This window comes from Aquarana catesbeiana, linkage group LG04, assembly GCF_042186555.1.
Source record: "Aquarana catesbeiana isolate 2022-GZ linkage group LG04, ASM4218655v1, whole genome shotgun sequence".
Lineage (NCBI taxonomy): Eukaryota > Metazoa > Chordata > Amphibia > Anura > Ranidae > Aquarana > Aquarana catesbeiana.
The window spans coordinates 474,930,551-474,955,051 of record NC_133327.1 but is presented as its reverse complement, the minus strand read 5'-3'; the positions used below and the strand labels follow the sequence as shown (position 1 = coordinate 474,955,051).

The 24,501-nt window shown below is 42.5% G+C and overlaps 1 protein-coding gene across 1 annotated transcript in view; it reads left to right on the top strand.

The window, feature by feature from the left end:
- The window catches only part of NUP133 (nucleoporin 133), a 1,112,480-nt gene that overhangs the window by 536,921 nt on the left and 551,058 nt on the right, over positions 1-24,501 (top strand). The window contains 1 exon segment of the mRNA XM_073627602.1: positions 12,874-12,953. Coding sequence (XP_073483703.1) covers positions 12,874-12,953 — 80 coding nt within the window.

The following is a 24,501-nucleotide window of genomic DNA, read 5'->3' as shown; positions in this document are numbered from 1 at the left end:
GCAGATCCACAACAGCTGGTTAACTGTGGAGAGAGATGAGAACTGGCAATTAGCCAACAGCTGAACGGCCAGCTCAGAGAAGGAAGGGCTGAGCCAGCCCTGACAAATTGCAGCTTACACTTACTATGTATGGGTGCAGAAATAGACCCAGATTTAAGAACACAATTCTCTACCGATCAAAAAATGTCTGAAATGTGTGTTCTAATTGAAAACCATATTACCTTTTAGGACTAATTCAAATGCCGGTGGTTCTCAATGAGAGACCAGCAATGAGCAGGTATTGATCAGTGTTCAGCAATTTCCTACAATGCTTGATGAGAACAATTCTAATTGGTCTTCCTTTCCCGATACCCCCTTATCTTTCCAAAACAATGTGTACACCGGGCATTTCTTCTTTGCCTATAAGCGCTCTGGTTCTCTCAGGGCTTTTAGCCGACATTCCTGGGCCAAAGATCCTTGCCATCGGCACCTTTTACTATCACTCCCACTCAGTAACACCTGTCCATACCAACATGCAAGAAAAGCGTCCAGAGGAGGGGTCCAGAAATCCCTACATCCTCAGAACTCGGGAACAATACAGCCAGGCAGAACATGCCCCCCCCCCCACCGAAGACAGGATCTACACAGAATTGTGAGTACTCTCCTCTCACCAAGGCAGACCTAAAAACTAGGATACACTTTGCTCCAAATTGCTTACTAAATTCTAGTCTGAGCTGCAGAGATCCACCACTACTTTGTCACATAAGAGATAGCTGCATTAGGCTCACACACGGACCTGCTTGAAACCAAGCATGATGATCTCTCTAGGGAGAAACACAAGGCTCTCTGCAGCATTCCGCAAACTCCATTTTCATGTTGAAGACCTGGATAACAGAAACCAGAGAAATGACCTTAGAATTAGAGGTGCTCCAGATTCGGTTACTAATCTTCCTGCCTACACTTTAAAACTCTTTCAATCTTTTCTGCCAAATTATGATCCCACTCTTTTACATGTGATCGCATTCACCATGCCTTGACAGGACCCTGCATTCACAATATCTGGTCTCCCACAGTAAATAATGCAATTATTTTAGTAATTATAAACTGCTAAATACCTTTTCTCATCAGCAATATATACCGTCTTGTGACTTTTATCAGTGTCCAGCCAAGCACTGGTTAAAGCTTGTAGGGAGGATTTTTCTGACTGATCTATGAGACTACAAGGCCCCTGGTCCTCTGTCTGGACAGTGCTGATTGGCCCTGTGCTGAGTACATGCACTCTCCCAAGAAATAACCTCTCTAGCAATACACACCTGAGCATGTGCAGCCTGACTCCATAGACTCTGTGTGATCAGGAAATTATTAGGCGTCAGTGGAAGGAGGGGAGGATCAGAGAAGACCGTATCAAACAGCCTTTTTACACAGTGCAGAGGATTAACCTCTTTGGTTTAACAGTGAGTATAGCCAACATGCTTTACTGCATATACACAATGATTTTTGTTGTGGGTTTAGTAAAACTTTAAGAGCTAAACCTCTTCTGGATAAACCACCCAGGGACATTTTAGTCAAGGAAGAATAATTGCATGTGGCACATAACTCCATAAAGATTGTTAGATCGGGTCTCACTGTAAATTTACCCTGATATCTCAAAAGCCACACTGGATAAAGGCAGGAAGATAAAGAAGATCACTACTGTTCTAGCTGCTGCTAGGATCTGATATTGCTGGGGTTTCCTCTTCAGATTGATAATTCCACACAGTGGCACCACTTACCTTGTGTAAAAAAACTTATTTACAGTGCTTACATGACCTCCCACTGCTCTCCTCCCGGCTGACATCAGTGGGGGATCTCGGCACCTCCTTCTGCAGTGCTCGTAGCGGGGAAGAAGAGCTCCGGCAGGTCATGTGAGCGCCCAGCGGCGCTGTTAAGGTATTTTGCACAATAATTTTACACAAACATACTGCACGTTGTATAATCCTGTAATGAAGCAGATTACAGGATTTCTTAATGCTAGAGGGGGAGAAAAGATGGGTACACAGGAACTGCCATGCCCTGAAAATAAGCCCTAATGCGTCTTTTGTAGTCAAAATTAATATAAGACTCTTATTTTTGGGGGAAACACGGTAGTTCTGTCTAGATGTAAATTTTCAATTTCTTTACTGCCGTCTAATGATGCTTTTTGAAATTGCTTAATCTTTACATTATTTACTTAGTACCTTACATTGTAGACCATTTGATATGTAGACTATCAGTGTTACAGGTTTGCAAAGTTAACCTTTAGGCTGGGTTCACATTGGAGAATGCAGCGGCTCACAGCAGGGGTCCGGTGCATCTCCATTCACTGTTTTAGGTCTGATTTCAGCCTAAATTTTGGGCCGAATTCCGACCTGAAACAGACCAAAAGACGCACAGGACTCCTGTGCAATTTGCACCAGAGCCGCTGTGGAGATGTGTGAACCGGCTCCATAGAGAGACGGTCACAATCTCCTGCTATGCGAATTAGATGCAGAAAAACCCTGCATCCAATTTGCAATGCTTACTTTAGTTTGTCTTTGAGCTCCAGTTTGGCTCGACTGAGTTTGGGACCTTCTGGTCTCAAATGGTTTGTTGGTTGGGATTAGATTTCCCTCCTAAACCCACAATTACGCCTAAGGTTTTATCCTTCCTTAGATGCTTATATTACTCATAAACATTAGGTTTATTTCTTTTCTTTTTGTGGTACAGTACAAATTCATATTCAAAAGTATTTGCCATTTTGGATCACTCTTTTTTTATCTATAATCCTAATTGCTAATTCTATCACTAACTGAATGGTAACTCCCAGTTATATTTTATATATTATACCTGTGCCATTCCCCTACTTCCTGTAGATATTTCATCTTTTGATTGCCCATTATGACTGTGACAAACCTAACCGGGACAGGGGCTTTTGGAGAGGACAAGGAGCAAGCCTCTTACCCACTAACTATGGCCCCTGGCATTTAAGGGAACACTACTCTTTGGGAAGTGTATGGCTGGGGGATCCTTGGAGTCGTCTTGTATCTGATTTAAGTTCTTGTCTCCCCAAAACACACAGACTCTGGGAACTGGATGTTCCATATCCATACTTGGGACCTATATGCCTCAAAACAGCAATGACTGTAGTTGTTAATGTAATCTGCTCACACCACTGGGGTCCCGTGCCATATTATGTTTATTGTAAGTAGGTCTCCTTCTATAGACTGTTGAATACTAGTCTGAGGTGTGTTGAGATCACGGTTTGTTATGTGTGTGTTGTGCTAATTAACTCACCTATTGTCTGCTAGCAAACTACTGTGGGGATGTTGAACTTATGATAATGTGTAGTGTACTTTGTGAGCTTGGTGCTGGGAAGCCTGACCTGAAGTGAGGATATCTGATTAATCACAACATTTTCTGGGTGGGCATTGAGTCACCTAGGCTGGTTTAAGTGACTAGTTAATTAGTGCATGTTAATTGTGTTTCTTTTTTATTAAATATTTTTAATTAATTTTCTAAACAAACAAAACACTACAAGACATCATACACACTGAACCCAAAATATACAGTGTCGACGGAAAGTATTCAGACCCCCTTAAATTTTTCACTCTTTGTTATATTGCAGCCATTTGCTAAGTTCATTTTTTTTTCCTCATTAATGTACACACAGCGCCTCATATTGACAGAAAAACACAGAATTGTTGACATTTTTGCAGATTTATTAAAAAAGAAAAACTGAAATATCACATGGTCCTAAGTATTCAGACCCTTTGCTCAGTATTTAGTAGAAGCACCCTTTTGATCTAATACAGCCATGAGTCTTTTTGGGAAAGATGCAACAAGTTTTTCACCCCTGGATTTGGGGATCCTCTGCCATTTCTCCTTGCAGATCCTCTCCAGTTCTATCAGGTTGGATGGTAAACCTTGGTGTACAGCCATTTTTAGGTCTCTCCAGTTTTAATTCCCCAAACAAATGGTAGAAATATTTTCCTGGATCACCAAAGATTTAGGGCCAAGATTATTTTGCTGCAGGAAACTCATTCTTCAAAGGATAATCACCCCACTTTCCTCCATAAAGCATATATAACCAATCCTTCTACACACTTTACGCTACCTTTCTTAATCACTCCTTCCACATGGAAGTTCAACATGTATATAAAGGGATGACTACTTTTTCCTCCCTGTGAATATATATTCTTTCTTTTCCAATTTTTGTCCATGATTGGTTTATTTTGATATATTTACCTTTCCTTATAGACGTACCATGCATCTGGCCCTGATGATTGAATAGATCCCATGAAACGTGTCGTGCTTAACCTAGATGCAACACACACATACTTACATTGTCTTTGGAACCAGGCAATACTGTGTATCATAACTGTTAAATTATAGTGATTTTTTTTTATTATTGAGGACAATATTATTGTATATTCTATAAATGCTTTTAATACGTAAATGATTTGGATACATGATTTGTTATATTATGTGCCACTATTGCATGTATTGTCTGCTACATACCTACTCAATCATGGCAAACAAATAAATACTTGTTTGTTTTAACTTTGACTCCTTCGATTAGCTGCAATATACACACCTCATTTAAAGTCCCGACCCTCTTTCTTTATGTACCTGATTAGGGATGGAGATGCATGTTATCAAGTCCCCAAAACCCCCTCTATTGTAACATGTATATAAAGATGTTAACAGTTTATTAACCACCTGCTGACCGCTGCAAGACGATGTATGTCGGCAGAATGGCACGGGCAGGCATAAGGACTTACCTGTAAGTTCTTGCCTGCCCGCGGGCGGGGGGTCCGATCGGAACCCCCCCCCGGTGCCTGCGGCGGTCGGATTCTCGTCAGGGGCAATCAAAGGTGAGGGGGAGGCCACTCATTCGTGCCCCCCCTCACGATCGCTCCTGGCGAATGAAATGCCTCCTCGGCTTCTGTATAGTAAACAGAAGCGGAGGAAGTGATGTCATCTCTCCTCGGCTCGGTATTTCCATTCCAGCACCGAGGAGAGAAGACATTGATGTGAGTGTACACACACAGTAGAACACGCCAGGCATACTTTACACCCCCCGATCACCCCCCCCCCCCCCTCCCGTCACACTGACACCAAGCAGTTTTTTTTTTTTTTTCTGATTACTGCATTGGTGTCAGTTTGTAATAGTGTCGTAGGGCAGTTAGTGTTAGGCCCCCTTTAGGTCTAGGGTACCCCCCTAACCCCCTAATAAAGTTTTAACCCCTTGATCACCCCCCATCGCCAGTGTCACTAAGTGATCGTTTTTCTGATCGCTGTATTAGTGTCACTGGTGACGCTAGTTAGGGAGGTAAATATATAGGTTCGCCGTCAGCATTTTATAGCGTCAGGGACCCCCATATACTACCTAATAAAAGTTTTAACCCCCTGATTGCCCCCTAGTTAACCCTTTCACCAGTGATCACCGTATAACTGTTACGGGTGACGTTGGTTAGTTTATTTTTTATAGTGTCAGGGCACCCGCCGTTAACGAATAAAGGTTTAGCGCCCTGATCGCCCGGAGGTGATATAAGTTAGGTTTTAGGGTCAGATAGGGTCTGCGTCGCCCCAGGCAGCGTCAGGTTAGCGCCAGTACCGCTAACACCCACGCACGCAGCATACACTTCCCTTAGTGGTATAGTATCTGAACGGATCAATATCTGATCCAATCAGATCTATACTAGCGTCCCCAGCAGTTTAGGGTTCCCAAAAACGCAGTGTTAGCTGGATCAGCCCAGATACCTGCTAGCACCTGCGTTTTGCCCCTCCGCCCAGCCCACCCAAGTGCAGTATTGATTGATCACTGTCGCTTACAAAACACTAAACGCATAACTGCAGCGTTCGCAGAGTCAGGCCTGATCCCTGCGATCGCTAACAGTTTTTTTGGTAGCGTTGTGGTGAACTGGCAAGCACCAGCCCCAGGCAGCGTCAGGTTAGTGGCAGTAGCGCTAACACCCACACACGCACCGTGCACCTCCCTTAGTGGTATAGTATCTGAACGGATCAATATCTGATCCGATCAGATCTATGCTAGTGTCCCCAGCAGTTTAGGGTTCCCAAAAACGCAGTGTTAGCGGGATCAGCCCAGATACCTGCTAGCACCTGCATTTTGCCCCTCCCCTCCGCCCAGCCCACCCAAGTGCAGTATCGATCGATCACTGTCGCTTACAAAACACTAAACGCATAACTGCAGCGTTCGCAGAGTCAAGCCTGATCCCTGCGATCGCTAACAGTTTTTTTGGTAGCATTTTGGTGAACTGGCAAGCACCAGCGACCAAGTACACCCCGGTCGTAGTCAAACAGCACTGCAGTAACACTTAGTGATGTGGCGAGTCCCATAAGTGCAGTCCAAGCGGGTAAGGTGGCAAGCACAAGTAGTGTCCCCCTGCCACCAAGAAGAAGACAAACACAGGCCCGTCATGCCCATAATGCCCTTCCTGCTGCATTTGCCAATCCTAATTGGGAACCCACCACTTCTGCAGCACCCGTACTTCCCCCATTCACATTCCCAACCAAATGCAGTCGGCTGCATGAGAGGCATTTTCTTTATGTCCTCCCGAGTACCCCTACCCAATGAACCCCCCCAAAAAATATGTTGTGTCTGCAGCAAGCGCGGATATAGGCGTGACACCCACTATTATTGTCCCTCCTGTCCTGACAATCCTGGTCTTTGTATTGGTGAATGTTTTGAACGCTACCATACACTAGTTGAGTATTAGCGTACAGCATTGCACAGACTAGGCGCACTTTCACAGGGTCTCCCAAGATGCCATCGCATTTTGAGAGACCCGAACCTGGAACCGGTTACAGTTACAAAAGTTAGTTACAAAAAAAAGTATATAAAAAAAAAAAAACACAAAAAAATATATAAAAAAAAAAAAAAAAAATAGTTGTCCTTTTATTGTTCTCTCTCTCTATTCTCTCTCTATTGTTCTGCTCTTTTTTACTGTATTCTATTCTGCAATGTTTTATTGTTATTATGTTTTATCATGTTTGCTTTTCAGGTATGCAATTTTTTATACTTTACTGTTTACTGTGTTTTATTGTTAACCATTTTTTTTTGTCTTCAGGTACGCCATTCAGCTGCAGCGCGGATTTATTTATCTTGACAGCAACAGCGTTTGCTCCCACGATATATAAAGCCGTGACTCCAGCGGAGGCAATATATGCCGAAGCATGGGGGCAGCAGGGGCGGAGGAGCGATTTGCTCCTACCTTTTGCGGGAGGACGCCCCCATGCTTCGGCATATATAAATGGTGCATGTATGCCCATCATTAGAAGTGGATGGCTGAACGGAGGTATTCTAATGGTGGGCATACCCACCAATCAATCTTTTTTATATGCCCAACAAGGACCAGCAACGTACTAGTATGTTGCTGGAATTTGAGTGGTTATACCAGAATGATGCCTGCAGGTTTAGGTATCATCTTAGTATCATTCTTTTCAGCCAGCTGTCGGCTTTCATGTAAAAGCAATCCTAGCGGCTAATTAGCCTCTAGACTGCTTTTACAAGCAGTGGGAGGGAATGCCCCCCCCCACCTTCTTCCATGTTTTTCTCTGGCTCTCCTGTCCCAACAGGGAACCTGAGAATGCAGCCGGTGATTCAACCAGCTGACCATAGAGCTTATCAGAGACCAGAGTGGCTCTGGAAGCTACGAGCATTTCATGACTTAGATTTTGCTGGATGTAAACAGCGCCATTGAGAAATTGGGAAAGCATTTTATCACACCGATCTTGGTGTGGTCAGATGCTTTGAGGGCAGAGGAGAGATCTAGGGTCTAATAGACCCCAATTTTTTCAAAAAAGAGTACCTGTCACTACCTATTGCTATCATAGTTGATATTTACATTCCCTGAGATAACAATAAAAATGATTAAAAAAAAAAAAAATGAAAGGAAAAGTTTAAAAATAAGATAAAAAAGCAAAAAAATAATAAAGAAAAATAAGCACCCCTGTCCACCCCTGCTCTCTCGCAAAGGCGAACGCAAGCTTCGGTCTGGCGTCAAATGTAAACAGCAATTGCACCATGCATGTGAGGTATCACCGCAAAAGTCAGATCGAGGGCAGTAATTTTAGCAGTAGACCTCCTCTGTAAATCTAAAGTTGTAACCTGTAAAGGCTTTTAAAGTCTTTTAAAAATGTATTTAGTTTGTCGCCACTGCACGTTTGTGCGCAATTTTAAAGCATGTCATGTTTGGTATCCATGTACTCGGCCTAAGATCATCTTTTTTATCTCATCAAACATTTGGGCAATATAGTGTGTTTTAGTGCATTAAAATTTAAAAAAGTGTTTTTTCCCAAAAAAATGCGTTTGAAAAATCACTGCGCAAATACTGTGTGAAAAAAAAAAAAAAATGAAACGCCCACCATTTTAATCTGTAGGGCATTTGCTTTAATAAATATATAATGTTTGGGGGTTCAAAGTAATTTTCTTGCAAAAAAAAAATAATTTTTTCATGTAAACAAAAAGTGTCAGAAAGGGCTTTGTCTTCAAGTGGTTAGAAGAGTGGGTGATGTGTGACATAAGCTTCTAAATGTTGTGCATAAAATGCTAGGACAGTTCAAACCCCCCCAAATGACCCCATTTTGGAAAGTAGACACCCCAAGCTATTTGTTGAGAGGCATGCAGAGTCCATGGAATATTTTATATTGTGACACAAGTTGCGGGAAAAAGACAAGTTTTTTTTTTTTTTTTCACAAAGTTGTCACTAAATAATATATTGCTCAAACATGCCATGAGAGTATGTGAAATTACACCCCAAAATACATTCTGTTGCTTCTCCTGAGTATGGGGATACCACGTGTGAGACTTTTTTGGGAGCCCAGCCGCGTTTGGGACCCCGAAAACCAAGCACCGCCTTCAGGCTTTCTAAGGGCGTAAATTTTTGATTTCACTCTTCACTGCCTATCAGTTTCGGAGGCCATGGAATGCCCAGGTGGCTCAAACCCCCCCCCAATGACCCTATTTTGGAAAGTAGACACCCCAAGCTATTTGCTGAGAGGTATAGTGAGTATTTTGCAGACCTCACTTTTTGTCACAAAGTTTTGAAAATTGAAAAAAGAAAAAAAATTTTTTTTTTCTTGTCTGTCTTCATTTTCAGAAACAAATGAGAGCTGCAAAATACTCACCTCTCAGCAAATAGCTTGGGGTGTCTACTTTCCAAAATGGGGTCATTTGTGGGGGGGGGGGGGTGCCATCTGGGCATTTTATGGCCTTCAAAACTGTGATAGGTAGTGAGGAGTGAAATAAAAAATTTAGAAATCCTGAAGGCGGTGATTGGTTTTCGGGGCCCTGTACGCGGCTAGGCTCCCAAAAAGTGCCACACATGTGGTATCCCCGTACTCAGGAAAAGCAGCTGAATGTATTTTGGGGTGCAAAATTTTTTTTTTTTTTGTCATTATTCAATCACTTGGGACAAAAAAAATGAATATTTAATGGGCTCAACATGCCTCTCAGCAATTTCCTTGGGGTGTCTATTTTCCAAAATGGGGTCATTTGGGGGAGTTTTGTACTGCCCTGCCATTGTAGCACCTCAAGAAATGACATAGGCAGTTATAAATTAAAGGCTGTGTAAATTCCAGAAAATGTACCCTAGTTTGTAGGCGCTATAACTTTTGCGCAAACCAATAAATATACACTTACTGACATTTTTCTTACCAAAGACATGTGGCCGAATACATTTTGGCCTAAATGTATCACTAAAATTGAGTTTGTTGGATTTTTTTTATAACAAAAAGTAGAAAATATCATTTTTTTCAAAATTTTCGGTCTTTTTCCATTTATAGCACAAAAAATAAAAACGGCAGAGGTGATCAAATACCATCAAAAGAAAGCTCTATTTGTGGGAAGAAAAGGACGCAAATTTTGTTTGGGTACAGCATTGCATGACCGCGCAATTAGCAGTTAAAGCGACGCAGTGCCAAATTGTAAAAAGTGCTCTGGTCAGGAAGGGGGTAAATCCTTCCGGTGCTGAAGTGGTTAAGGGCTACTTGGTAGGTTAATTGGATCCTGTCTAAATTGTCCCTAGTATGTATGAATGAGAGTTAGGGGCCTTAGATTGTAAGCTTCTTGAGGGTAGGGACTGATGTGAATGTACAATGTATATGTAAAGCGCTGCGTAATTGACGGCGCTATATAAGTACCTGAAATAAACAAATACTTAGCTGGTTGCATATTAAGAGTTGCCAATGTACACGTGCTAAAAGAGGCTCAGGCAACCTTTTTTGCTCAATTTTTTTGATAACTTACAACGCTATCATTCTCCTCATATTTTCTTGGGTAGAGATTTTAATTCGGTTTCACAGCTCCATTTAGATTGAAGTAAACAAACACCAAATTCTAATGCTTTCTCTAAATTTATGTGTATGCAACTTAACTCACTCCGATTTATTGACCCTTGGAGAACCGTAAATATAGGCGCTCGTGAATATACATTTTACACACACCCACATGACACTTATGCACATTTGGATTATATTTTTTGTACCCCTATTATATTGTTAAATTAAGAAGAAGCTTCCATCCATCCCTGTCCATGGTCAGACCATCACATAACTACACATCTTATTGGCCTTTCTCTTAAACCTTATTTTTGGAGACTCAGTGAGTCCTTATTACAGATCACATTTCCAACAGGAGATCGCTTCAGCCATTGATTAATACTTTTGAATTACTGGTAATTTCACCCCAGACATCACAACCCTTTCGCTAATCCATAAAGCTGTACTCTGAGGACACATTACGATTAAATTAGCAGCAGATCATAATAGGGAGAATTGACAAAAAATACTAGATCTTACAAAGGACCGTCATATAATCTACAAAACCCAATTCAGTACTCAGGACTCCATTGATTGCCAGGCTAATCTCTCAAAAGCGCATTAAATTAGACTCTCTTCTTTCTTATACAGCTGAAAAGGCCCCTAGATGGTCCAAAGCCAAATTTCTCGTATCGATCAATTCTTATACAGCAATGTTTGCTTGAAAACTTAATCTATAAGATCCACACATGTATACAAGTTAAAAAATACATCAAATCAATTGGACACACACAAGAGATCCTAGCCATCTTCCAAAAGTTTTATTCTGACCTGCTTTCTGGCCTCCCTACCTCTATTCAATCTTCAGCAGTCTCCTGGTTGGCAAATATTCAGATCCCTAGTTTAACCACTTCAATACCAGGCACTTTCCCCCTTTCTGCTCAGGACAATTTTCAACATTCAGCGCTGTCACACTTTGAATAACAATTGCGTGGTCATGCAACACTGCACCCAAACTAATTTTTTATTGTTTTCTTCCCACAAATAAAGCTTTCTTTTGGTGGTATTTGATCACCTCTGGGTTTTTAGTTTTTGCTAAACAAACTAAAAAAGACTGCGTTTTTGAAAAAACGTTTTTCTTTGTTATAAAATGTTTTCGCCTTCACTGACGGGCACTAATGGGCACTGATAAGGTGGCACTAATGAGGCACTGATATGTAGAATTGATGGGCACTGAAATGCGGCACTGATATGCAGCACTGATGGACATCGATAGGGGGTACTGATATGCAGCACTGATGGACACTGATAGGCGACACAGGATGGGCACCAACTGGCATTGGTTACACTAATAGATGGCACTGATGGGCAGCACTGATTGGGCAGGTACTGACAGGTGTTAATGCAGGGCACAGATTGGCTCTGTGATGGACACCGGCATTATAGTGGACACTGGCACTTTTTTGGGCACTGACAGGAGTTAATGATAGGGCACTGACTGGCAGCTGCTTGGCACTGATTGGCAGCTGATGGGCACATCTGATGGGGGTTGTGCTGATAATCAATGTGCTGATTATCAGCACAGACCCCCCCGACAGGGAGAGTCGCCTATCAGTGCCCATCTGTGCCGCCTATCAGTGCCCATCTGTGCCGCCTATCAGTGCCCATCTGTCCTGCCTATCAGTGCCCATCTGTCCTGCCTATCAGTGCCCATCTGTGCCGCCTATCAGTGCCCATCTGTGCCGCCTATCAGTGCCACCTATGTGTACCCATTAGTGCTGCATATCAGTGCCGTCTATCGGTGCCCCATCAGTGCAGCATATTAGTGCCCATCATCGGTGCCGCCTTATCAGTTCCCATCAGTGAAGGGGAACACTTACTTATTTACAAAGTTTTGTAACAGAAACAAAACAAAAAAAAACTTTTTTTTTTCAAAGTTTTCAGTCTTTTTTTTTATTTGTTTAGCAGAAAATAAAAATCCCAGAGGTGATCAAATACCACCAAAAGAAAGCTCTCTTTGTGGGAACAAGTTTGGGCACAGTGTAGCATGACCGCACAATTGTCATTCAAAGTGCGACAGCACTGAAAGTTGAAAATTGGTCTGGGCAGGAAGGTGTATAAGTGCCCTGTATTGAAGTGATTAAGCTAAAATATTACTATCTCTGTTGTAAGTGCATATTAGGCAGTAGAGAGTGGATGATACAACCATTTACGTAATGGTTCACAACCAAAGCAGTCCAACTTGAGGGGTAGGCAATACAACAAATATGCTAACTTGCTTACAAATAGGGTACAGGGGTTGACTACGGAACTCAAAGTAGCTTTTAGTGTATGAGTGGGTGTGCGTAAGTGTATATATAATCACCCATCAATACACTATTTAACTGCAATATTAGTTTAGTAGAAGTAGTGTACAAGTACATATGTTAGTGCAGTACAGGAGCCTAATTTAGTCACTTAGGTTACATCGCCCAAAACATATAATAAATATGTCTCCTATTTACAGTTTTTTTTTTTTTTTTTTCTTTTTTGTGTACCCTTGTATCTTGATGTTATACCATAGTTTTAATGGTATGTATTTTTTAAAACAAATGTAATTGGTCTTCTCTGACATAGGTTGTGTTGATGGAGAAGGGAGAAACAATTCATCGTGACAAGACCAAGTTGCTGAAGGCTGCCTTTCTGCAATATTGCAGGTATTGACTTTTTATTTGGTTTTATGGCTTGTGGTCTGATGCACACTGGATGTTATAAAAAAAGGCCAGTAGCATTAGCTGTAACTGTAGAGTGAGTTTTTCTGTGTTTTTGTATAGTAGTGTTTCTCAGCGTTTTTTTAGCTGTAGTGTTTTCTAGCTTTTTTTTTTTTTTTAGCAAAGCTATACTCCCATAAAAGCTTATGGCTCAAAAAGCTAATAAATGCTGAGTAGCCGCGTTTTGAAGCCATTTTCAGCTTTTTTCAGAGTTAGAGCATTTTTTACAGCTATCACTAGTTTTGGCGGGGGTGGTTTCCAGCTAGAAACGCCCTTGCCAAAAACTGCTGATAACAGCCTATGTGTGCATGGACACATAGGATAACATGCCTGGGAGTTTGACTGCAGAAAAAAAAACATCTGAAACCAAAAACAGCAGCTGTAAAAACATCCAGTGTGCATGAGGCCTAAAAGGTAATTCTTCAAAGATAAATATGACATTATTTTCCCCTACACGATCACAGAGTATCTATTGATTTCGGTGAGGAAGTGTTAGGACCGGTGGTTTTGTTTTTTGTTTTGTTTTTTTGCTCTCTGATACAAAAGTTGATGGTACAATCTAAATATTAAGGTTCTTGTGGGAACTGGGGCCAAGGTTAAATCTACCAATGGTGACATAACAGAGGGTTTCCTCTTACTACTCCGAACCGTGGCTTTACATACTCTTTTTTTTTTTTGACGAGCGTGCCTAAAATGTTCTTGACCAATATACTGGCAAAATAAAAAAAGTACATAGACAAGGTAGAGACAATTGCATCTCTGGGACTAGATTGTATATATGAAGATTGCTCATCAAAGGAGAAGAGCAAATCAATAGGTTCAGGTACCAATCATTGAGGAGGCTGAAAGGGGGATAGGGGAAATCTTCTAGTGAGGTTAGCGTGAGAATGTGGAAGGGGATACACAATGTGGGGGTTTGAGGAAGAAGGGGGGGCAAGGTATGGGTTAACTCAAGTTCTTGCAGCTAGAAGTTAAAAGTAAATTGTAGCTAGTAGAACAAAGTGTTATGAGCTGGTCAAATCCTCTATAAGCCTGATATCCTGTATGCGGAATAGCCATTGTTGTAATGTTATGAGCCCCAATGCTTGTAGTTTAGACGACAAGGTTTGTGAACTGAGAGCTCTTATGTCTAGGGACAACTTGGACTTGAGATTACAAAGCCCTAGTTCAATCATTCAACTGACTGGGAAATAACTATTAAAAAGGGTTCTTCCCTTAGAATTGCTTTTGTATACAGATGCGCAGGGCAGACTGAAGAGTATGTTCTTTTGATTGACAAAATAACACAAACGACATTTAAGGATGATGTTTTATTTATGGGTGACTTCAACATGCCTGATATTAACTAAAATTGCAAGCAGGGGCAGAAATTGATGCACTGAATGGGATTTCCCTGAAACGGTTAGTAAAAATCTAAGGAGGCAATATTCTAGACCTAGTACTGACACATAGCCTCCTGTTGCTTTTAACAGGACTGCTTCCTGCAACTAGTCACCAAGACCCCTCACTGGGGTTCTTGCATGTAGCTGCTGTTGTGCCAGTATGAAAGCGTGAATGTAGCCTAAAAAAGAAATGGGCTCTATTTCATTTTATGGCTTCCAGGTCCGGCGCTGCCTGGGAATGCTGTGATCCTGCTCTGCTCCCACCAAGCCTCCCCCAAAGTGCAATTTAAAGCCATAATCGAGCCCTGCTAATCACACAGCTCTAAACAGGCACCACTGTGCACTCCATGGTCTGCTTTGTAAAGCAATCAGCGTCCTGCTCTGGCTCTACATCCCGCCGGCCTCCTAACAGGGAGACAAGTGATGCTGCCAAGATGGCCACCTGCTCCAGCCATGCTGATGCAGGAGACATAGCTGATCGCTCCCCCTCCTCTCTGTCACTGGACTTGGACAGTGACTCCTCTCCAGCCAGGATAGCATAGGCAGTGGTGTAGCTATTGGCACCAAGAATCACAGAGGCAGTGGACAAGGCTGTAATTTAGAGCATGGCACAGCTCCATTCTGCTTTGCGGGAACAAACCAACCATTTACAGCAAGCAGAGGATCTCTGTGCCTAAAAGATGATGTCCATCGGGAAAAAGCTGTTATCCAACATTCCTCTTCTTACCAGCTACTGTTGGACAAACTGGAGGACCCTGAAAACCGCTGACGGGAGAATAATCTGCGGTTGGTCGACCTCCCTGAATCCATCATCAGAATGGCCCTTGAGTGGAGAACAGAGCTGAACCATGTCCTGTGATTATGTGCTTCTTAAACTACGTGGACAAGCAGCAAGCTATCCTGCAGAACTACAGAAGACTACACTCCCTGTCAATCGATAGTCATCCGCTACTTCTTTTTACAGATTGCTCTGCAGAGGTCACTTATCAACGAAAGGCATTCCGTTCTATTTGCGCCATGCTCTTATCAATGCTAGATCAAGTATCCTGTATCCTTATCCTGTAGTTCTCCATTTTCAATTACCTGCCATTTATCATTCACACCCCCTCTTCTCGGTGATGATCATGGCTCTGACTCCCCTCCAGAGGATCCCTCTTCAGTTGAGCAAACCCTTGGAACGCGTCCTTCTCAGCCTCGGTGTAGCCCCTGGAAGCCACCGGTTGCCAAAGTGATTGTAAATGATCAGCTTGTAAAACACATTCAGTATAAAAAATGGAATGAAAAGCAAAATATTTTTGTAAAGAACTGTGTTTTACTCTTTTTAAATCATAATGGCAACAGAAACTACCCAAATTACCCTGATCAAAAGTTTACATACCCTGGTGATTTTGGCCCGATAACATGCACACAAGTTGACATAAACGGGTTTGAATTAAAGGTAACCATCCTCACCTGTGATCTGTTTGCTTTTAATTAGTGTGTGTGTGTATAAAAGTTCAATGTGTTTCTGGACTCCTGACAGACCCTTGCATCTTTCATCCAGTGCTGCACTGACGTTTCTGGATTCTGATTCATGGGGAACGCAAAAGAATTGTCTAAGGATCTGCGGGAAAAGGTAGTTGAACTATATAATTGGGATATAAAGAGATATTCAAGGAATTGAGAATGCCAGTCGGCAGTGTTCAAACGCTAATCAAGAAGTGCAAAATGAGGGGTTCTGTTGAAACCAAGCCACAGTCAGGTAGACCAACTAAAATTTCAGCCAAAACTGCCAGGAACATTTTTCAAGATGCAAAGAAAAACCCACAAATAACTTCTTCAGGTAATATATACTGGACTCTCTGAAAACATATGGTGTGGCTGTTTCAAGATGCACAATAAGGAGGCACTTGAAGAAAGATGGGCTGCATGGTCGAGTCGCTAGAAGAAAGACATTACTATGCAAATGCTACAAAGTGTCCCGCTTAGAATATGTCAAACAGCATAGAGACAAGCCTCAAAACTTTTGGCACAAAGTCATTTGGAGTGATGAGACCAAAAATTAGTTTTTTGGCCACAACCATAAACACCAGATTTGGAGAGGCGTCAACAAGGCCTATGATCAAAGGTACGGAAGTGGATCACTGATGTTTTGGGGATGTGTGAGCTACAAAAGTACTGGAAGTTTGGTCAAATTTGTTGGCAAAATAATGCAGTATGTTATCAAAAAATACTGGAAGTACATTTGCATTCATCAGCCAGGAAGCTGTGCATGGGACGTACTTTGACATTCCAACATAACAATGATCCAAAACACAAGGCCAAGTCGACCTGTCATTGGCTAAAGCAGAATAAAGGGAAGGTTCTGGAGTGACCATTTCAGTCTCATGACATCAATATCATTAAGCCACTCTGAAGAGATCTCAAACGTGCAGTTCATGCAAGACAGCCCAATAACTTACAGGAACTGGAGGTTTTTTGCCAAGAGGAATGGGCAGCTTTACCATCTGAGAAGATAAAGAGCTTCATCCACAAATACCACAAAAGACTTCAAGCTGTCATTGATGTCAATGGAGGCAATACATGGTATTAAAAACTGGGGTATGTAAACTTTTGATCAGGGTCATTTGGGTAGTTTTTGTTGCCATTATGATTTAAAAAGAGTAAACACAGTTGATTGATAAGTGGCTTCAGCCAAACACTAACTAATGAGTGAAAGAAAAGTGTTTGTGTTATTCATATTCTCTGAAAAATGGCTAAGAAATCATAAATTCTGCCAGGGTATGTAAACATATGAGCGCAACCATATCTACAGTGGGGATGGAAAGTATTCAGACCCCCTTAAATTTTTCACTCTTTGTTATATTGCAGCCATTTGCTAAAATCATTTAAGTTCATTTTTTTCTCATTAATGTACACACAGCACCCCATATTGACAGAAAAACACAGAATTGTTGACATTTTTGCAGATTTATTAAAAAAGAAAAACTGAAAAATCACATGGTCCTAAGTATTCAGACCCTTTGCTCAGTATTTAGTAGAAGCATCCTTTTGATCTAATACAGCCATGAGTCTTTTTGGGAAAGATACAAGTTTTTCACACCTGGATTTGGGGATCCTCTGCCATTCCTCCTTGCAGATCCTCTGCCATTCCTCCTTGCAGATCCTCTCCAGTTCTGTCAGGTTGGATGGTAAACGGTGGACAGCCATTTTTAGGTCTCTCCAGAGATGCTCAATTGGGTTTAAGTCAGGGCTCTGGCTGGGCCATTCAAGAACAGTCACGGAGTTGTTGTGAAGCCACTCCTTCGTTATTTTAGCTGTGTGCTTAGGGTCATTGTCTTGTTGGAAGGTAAACTTTCAGCCCAGTCTGAGGTCCTGAGCACTCTGTCTTGCACTGAGGAGAGGCTTCCGTCGGGCCACTCTGCCATAAAGCCCCAACTGGTGGAGGGCTGCAGTGATGGTTGAATTTCTACAACTTTCTCCCATCTCCCGACTGCATCTCTGGAGCTCAGCCACAGTGATCTTTGGTTTCTTCTTCACCTCTCACCAAGGCTCTTCTCCCCCGATAGCTCAGTTTGGCTGGACGGCCAGCTCTAGGAAGGGTTCTGGTCCTCCCAAACGTCCTCCATTTAAGGATTATGGAGGCACTGTGCTCTTAGGAACCTTAAGTGCAGCAGAAATTTTTTGTAACCTTGGCCAGATCTGTGCCTTGCCACAATTCTGTCTCTGAGCTCTTCCGGCAGTTCCTTTGACCTCATGATTCTCATTTGCTCTGACATGCACTGTGAGTTGTAAGGTCTTATTTAGATAGGTGTGTGGCTTCCTAATCAAGTCCAATCAGTATAATCAAACACAGCTGGACTCAAATGAAGGTGTAGAACCTTTTCAAGGATGATCAGAAGAAATGGACAGCACCTGAGTTAAACATGAGTGTCACAGCAAAGGGTCTGAATACTTAGGACCATGTGATATTTCAGTTTTTCTTTTTTAATAAATCTGCAAAAATGTCAACAATTTTGTTTTTCTGTCAATATGGGGTGTGTGTATTAATGAGGAAAAAAATTAACTTAAATGATTTTAGCAAATGGCTGCAATATAACAGAGTGAAAAATTTAAGGGGGTCTGAATACTTTCCGTCCCCACTGTATAGATATATATGGTTGTGCTCATATGTTTACATAACCTGTCAGAAATATATATATATGTGTGTGTGTGTATGTGTGTATATATATATATATATATATATATATATATATATATATATATATATATATATTCCTTTTTATAAGTGATCACATATCCTCTGTCCTCAGCTGCATAGGAGCTGGGTGGAGGAGAAGCAGCAGTACACTGAGCTTCCCAGTGACAAACTATGCAGGGGGTGTGTGTCAGGACATGTCTTATCATTGGAGGAGAGCACACTGATTTCCCAGCATAGCTAGAGAACTGACCATGGTGTGTTCTCCTGCTTAGTGTGGTCTGTTTTTAATAGAAAAAGCAAGGGGACTAGCAGGAATGCTAGGGATTTTACACAAATTACATAGTCAGGTTGAAAAAAGACACAAGTCCATCCAGTTCAACCTTAAAAACAATAAATAAATAAAATAAAAAATATTGTACAATCCCATATACCCAATTTTATACCCTCAGTTGATCCAGAGGAAGGAAAAAAACCCCAGCAGAGCATTCTCTAATTTGCTACAGCAGGGGAAAAAATTCCTTCCTGATCCCCTAAGAGGCAATCGGGTTTTCCCTGGATCAACTTTACCTATAAATGTTAGTACCCAGTTATATTATGTACATTTAGGAAAGTATCCAGGCCTTTCTTAAAGCAATCTACGGAGCTGGCCAGAACCACCTCTGGCGGGAGTCTATTCCACATTTTCACAGCTCTTACTTGAAGAAACCTTTGCGTATTTGGAGATTAAATCTCTTTTACTCTAGACGTAAAGAGTGCCCCCGTGTCCTCTGGGTTGGCCGTAAAGATAATAACTCAACACCAAGTTCACTATATGGACCCCTTATATATTTGAACATGTTGATCATATCCTCCTTATTCTCCTCTTCTCAAGGGTGAATAAATTCAGTTCCTCTAATCTTTCCTCATAGCTGAGCTCCTGCATGCCTCTTATCAGTTTGGTTTCCCTTCTCTGCACTTTCTCCAGTTCCCCGATATCCTTTTTGAGAACTGGTGCCCATAACTGAACTGCATATTCCAGATGAGGTCTTACTAATGATTTGAACAGGGGCACAATTATATCTCTCTTTGGAGTCCATACCTCTCTTAATATAAGAAAGGACTTTGCTCGCTTTGGAAACCGCAGCTTGGCATTGCATGCTATTATTGAGCTTATGATCGACCAAAACCCCCAGATCCTTCTCCACCATGGATTCCCCCAGTTGTACTCCCCCTAGCATGTATGATGCATGCATATTTTTAGCCCCCAAGTGCATAACTTTACATTTCTCAACATTAAACCTCACCTGCCACATAGTCGCCCAATTAGACAGTGCATTGAATATTGACGGCTTGCATATTGGAGACATCCTGTAAGGACGTTATTCCACTGCATAGCTTGGTGTCATCTGCAAAGACAGAAATGTTACTTTCGATCCCAGACCCAATAACGTTTATAAAGTTATTAAAAAGTAAGGGTCCCAGCACTGAACCTTGGGGTACACCACTGATGGCCTTAGACCATTCAGAGTAAGAATCATTAACCACTACTCTCTGAATTCTGTCTTTTAGCCAGTTTTCTATCCATTTACAAACTGATATTTCCAAGCCTGTAGACTTTACCTTACACATGAGCCGCGTGTGGAGAACTGTGTCGAACGCTTTTGCAAAATCCAAGTATACCACGTCCACAGCCACCCCTCTGTCCAAGCTTTTACTTACCTCTTCATAAAAAGAAATCAGGTTTGTCTGACAACTTCTATCTTTCATGAATCCATGCTGTCTGTTGCTTAAAATTTTTTTTTTTCCAGCAAGAACTTGTCTGTGGTCTTTTATTAAACGCTCCAGTATCTTCCCGACTATAGAAGTTAAACTAACAGGTCTATAGTTACTTGGTAAAGACTTTGATCCCTTTTTAAATATAGGCACCACGTTTGCCCTGCGCCAATCCAGTGGTACTATTCCCGTCATTAATGAGTCCCTAAAAATTAGTTACAATGGCTTTGAAATTATAGAGCTCAATTCTTTTAGGATCCGTGGGTGGATGCCATCAGGTCCAGGTGCTTTATCCACCTTTATCCTGTCTAAGTAATTTTGGGCCATATCACTTTTGAGCCATTGTGGATCATTCGGGGCTGTGTCACTACCACCCCCATTATGGACATGAGCTCCCCCGTGCTCTTTTGTATACACAAAGCTGAATAAAGTATTTAATAAATTTGCCTTCTCTTTGTCCCCAGTCACCCACTCTAGATTATTTTGTAAAGGGCCTACATGCTCAGACCTGGCCTTTTTACTATTAATATATTTGAAGATTTTTTGGGGATTTGTCCTATCTTTTGCAATCTGTCGTTCGTTTTGAATTTTTGCATCCTTCATTTCCTTTTTACATATTCTGTTAAATTCTTTGTAAAATTTAAAGGACACTGGTGTTCGTTCATTTTTATATTTTTTAAAAGCTCTTTTCTTATTGTTTATAACTTCTTTAACTTTGGCCGTGAGCCACATAGGTTTTGTTTTTAGCCTTTTAAACTTATAGCCCATGGGAATATACTTTGCAGTGCAGTCCCAAACAGTCTTTTTGAAGAATTCCCATTTCTGTTCTGTGTTTATCAATGCAAATATTCCCTCCCAGTGTAAATCCTGGAGAGCAGCCCTCATCCTTGGGAAATTTGCTCTCTTGAAGTTAAGTGTTTTTATCTTTCCCGTATGTATTTCTTGTTTACAGCTAACATCAAATGAAATCATGTTATGATCACTGCTACCCAGGTGTTCCTTTATCCCATTAGTAATAAGCTCTGCATGGTTTGAGATTACCAGGTCTAACAGAGCTTAATTCCTAGTTGGGGCCTCAATAAACTGGACCATAAAATTGTCCTGTAATAGGTTTATAAATTTTTGCCCTTTAACTGTCCCAGCAGTGCCATTACTCCAGTCAATTTCTGGGTAGTTAAAATCCCCCATTATTATCACTGTCCCAGCCCTTGCAGCCCTGTCCATCTATGCAGGGAGCTGAGTCTCCACCTCCTCGTTACCATTGGGTGGTCTATAACAAACTCCAATGATTAACTTTGAACTACCCCCATCTATATGCAGTTCCACCCATAATGCTTCAGACTCATCACACTCTCCATCAACCAGGTCCTCTTTCATACTTATATCACTTATAGTGCTCAAATTAAGCAAAGCAAAGAGAGCAGGATACTTTCTCATTCAAGTACATGGTGCAGCAGGCACATATCAAGAATATGAAATGTTAGAGAAACAAACACTTTAAGCTGTTTTGGCGTGAACATATATCCTGCATCATTTGAACAGGTTGCTTATCTTTGGCGCTCTCCTCTGTGGTTGCTTATGCCCTTAGCTATGTCATTGGCTATCCTTATATTTTACGGTTGGTTTTGATGTTTCTCTATTGCCCCTGTGTATCGCAGACCTTTTGTGCAGATCGCCTTGGGGTGCACAAGCTCCTTGTCATCTGTTTATCACTGTTTTGGCTTTACCCAGTGTGCGGTGTTTGGTTACTACTTGTTTCTGGCCTCGGGCGCCTACCTTTTGCCCCATTTTGGATTTAACCACAGATCTGAAGGGGCTCAGTGATTTTCTCTGGGTGTTATGGAAAATGGTCTCCGAGCAGGAAAAAAGTGAAGCCTACAATGTGTTGCAATACTCTTTGGTTACCTTATGCCATGTTTTCTGTTTGTTTCTGTTGTGTTTCCACACACTCAGGTAGTTATTCAGGATGTTCGCTCTTGGCATCATCATGGCTCCCCCGATCTCCCTCATTTAAGTGTTGCCTTTTTCTTTTCCTAGGAGTTTCTGGCTTCTGCACGTTCTAGATCTCACCACCCATGGTTTCCAGTATGAAGATAATCTCTTAGAATGTTAAAGGCCTTTGTTCCCCAGCGAAGCACACTTGGTTCCTTAGGCATTTAAAGCATCTGAAAGTGGATGTGACTCTCCTACAGGAGACCCATCTCCCGGAGGCAGATTTCTTCTGCCTTCGCAAACTGTGGGTGGGACCAGTTTTAGGCTCCCCTGCGGTGGGTAAAAAAAGCTGGCGCTATCCTCCTTCATAAGAATCTATCCTGGGGGGGCGTGTCTGGACGTGCACCGAGGAGGACGCAAGTTAACTGAGCTCCTCAACAACAAACAGAATCCGCTGCCATCCGGACACCAATTTACTTTTTGAGGCTCCATCACCCCTATACAGCTTTCCGGACCCCCCCTGCTATACTCCGGGAGGGGTCTTTCCGGGCTCCAGCTACAAACCCTGATCCGGGCCTGTGAATCGCGCTACGCCGGGATCCCGGTCGCCATCTTGGGGCCTACAACCTGCACGGAGCCTCCGGCCTTGCGTCCCTAGGACCCGGACGCTGAGTGGGCATCTGCCTTGGGTCGGTGGCCCCCCGTCCCGCCGGAGATTGCCGGGATCGACGGCGGTACTCTGCCCGCGAATCCACGGCTTTGCTTCCCTGAGGCCGATCGCCATCCTGCGGCCTGCAACTCGAACGGAGCCTCCGGCCTGTGGTATTCATGATCCGGACACCAATCAGAAGCTGGGACACAGTGAGTAACAACATCCTCCCCCTACCCATGCACCAAGCGGACACTAGACTCTTCCTTTAGAAGCGGCGCCCACCCGGCCGGGTGAAGCCACTAGGAAAGTCCGCGGCTCCGGCCTACCTCTGGAAGCCGGCGGCCATCTTAGTGCTCCACATACACCTTTCATCAAACCTCACTGAAGCTCCCATATTGTTTCCTGCAGCAGGATCTCCCCCCTCAAAGAGCTGTGCTACATACTATATGCTGGGACACTGATTATAGATTCCAATTATTTTTTTTATTTTTTTTTTTTTTCCTTTTCTGAGCCCCAAATAACACTGCAGCTCCTGACTGACCGCTGCCGCTGGGAGGATTCATGGTTCTGGCCTGCATCTGGAGACCAGAAGCCACCTTTGCGCCCCTAGTGAAAACCCCTTTGCACGCTGATAACACCTTGATGAATATGTAAATTCGCTCAAATGTGAGGGGGGTGCTCTCTGCAGCTATCGGCCATATAGTTCCAACTATGCCCGCAAAATCATCTAAACGCCGGTCTGCCCCAGTTAAACGTCCAAACAAGAGATCACTACTCAATCCAGCCTCTACTGGCTCTATTCAACAATACTTAGCCAACGCACGTGGTAACCAAGCCAGAACCTCGAGAACAAGCGCTTCCCCATCATCCCGCGCCGCATCGGCGAGAGGGAGCTCTCCGGCATCCTCCTACTGCTCGGATCTCATGGATGATCCTGGATCCCCCGTGGGCTCTGAAATGTCTGTACTTATGAGCGGTCTCAAAAAAGAACTGGCAGGCATGTTTCACGGTTTGGAGAAATCCATTAAAAAAGAAATAACTGCAGTTAGATCGGATATGTCACATATCTTGGTCAGAGTGGAGGAAACAGAGCAGCGACAAGATACGCAAGCAGTAGCTATCAAAGAATTGCAGGACACTGTTACCCAGCTGGCGTTCGCTCATCGGGCATCTTTATATAAGCTTGAAGACCTCGAAAACCGTAACCGTAGAAATAATATACGTGTTAGAGGTCTACCGGAAGCCACTGGAGACTCTGATCTTGAACATTCAATAAGGGGCATTTTCAATACTATTCTGGGTAAACCTGCCACTGCATCGTTACGCTTTGACCGTGTGCATCGTGCTCTACGTCCACGTAATGCTAACTCAGATCTGCCCAGGGATGTTATATGTCGCCTGCATTACTTTGAAGATAAAAATGCCATCATGGTGAAGATGCGGGGACTCCCTCATATTGACTTTGACGGTGCAAATATTACCATCTATCCAGATCTTTCCAAAGACACTCTAGATCGTCGCAGAGCCCTCAAACCGCTCCTTGACCGACTACGCTCCGACGGGATCACCTACAGATGGGGCTTTCCTGCCTGCCTG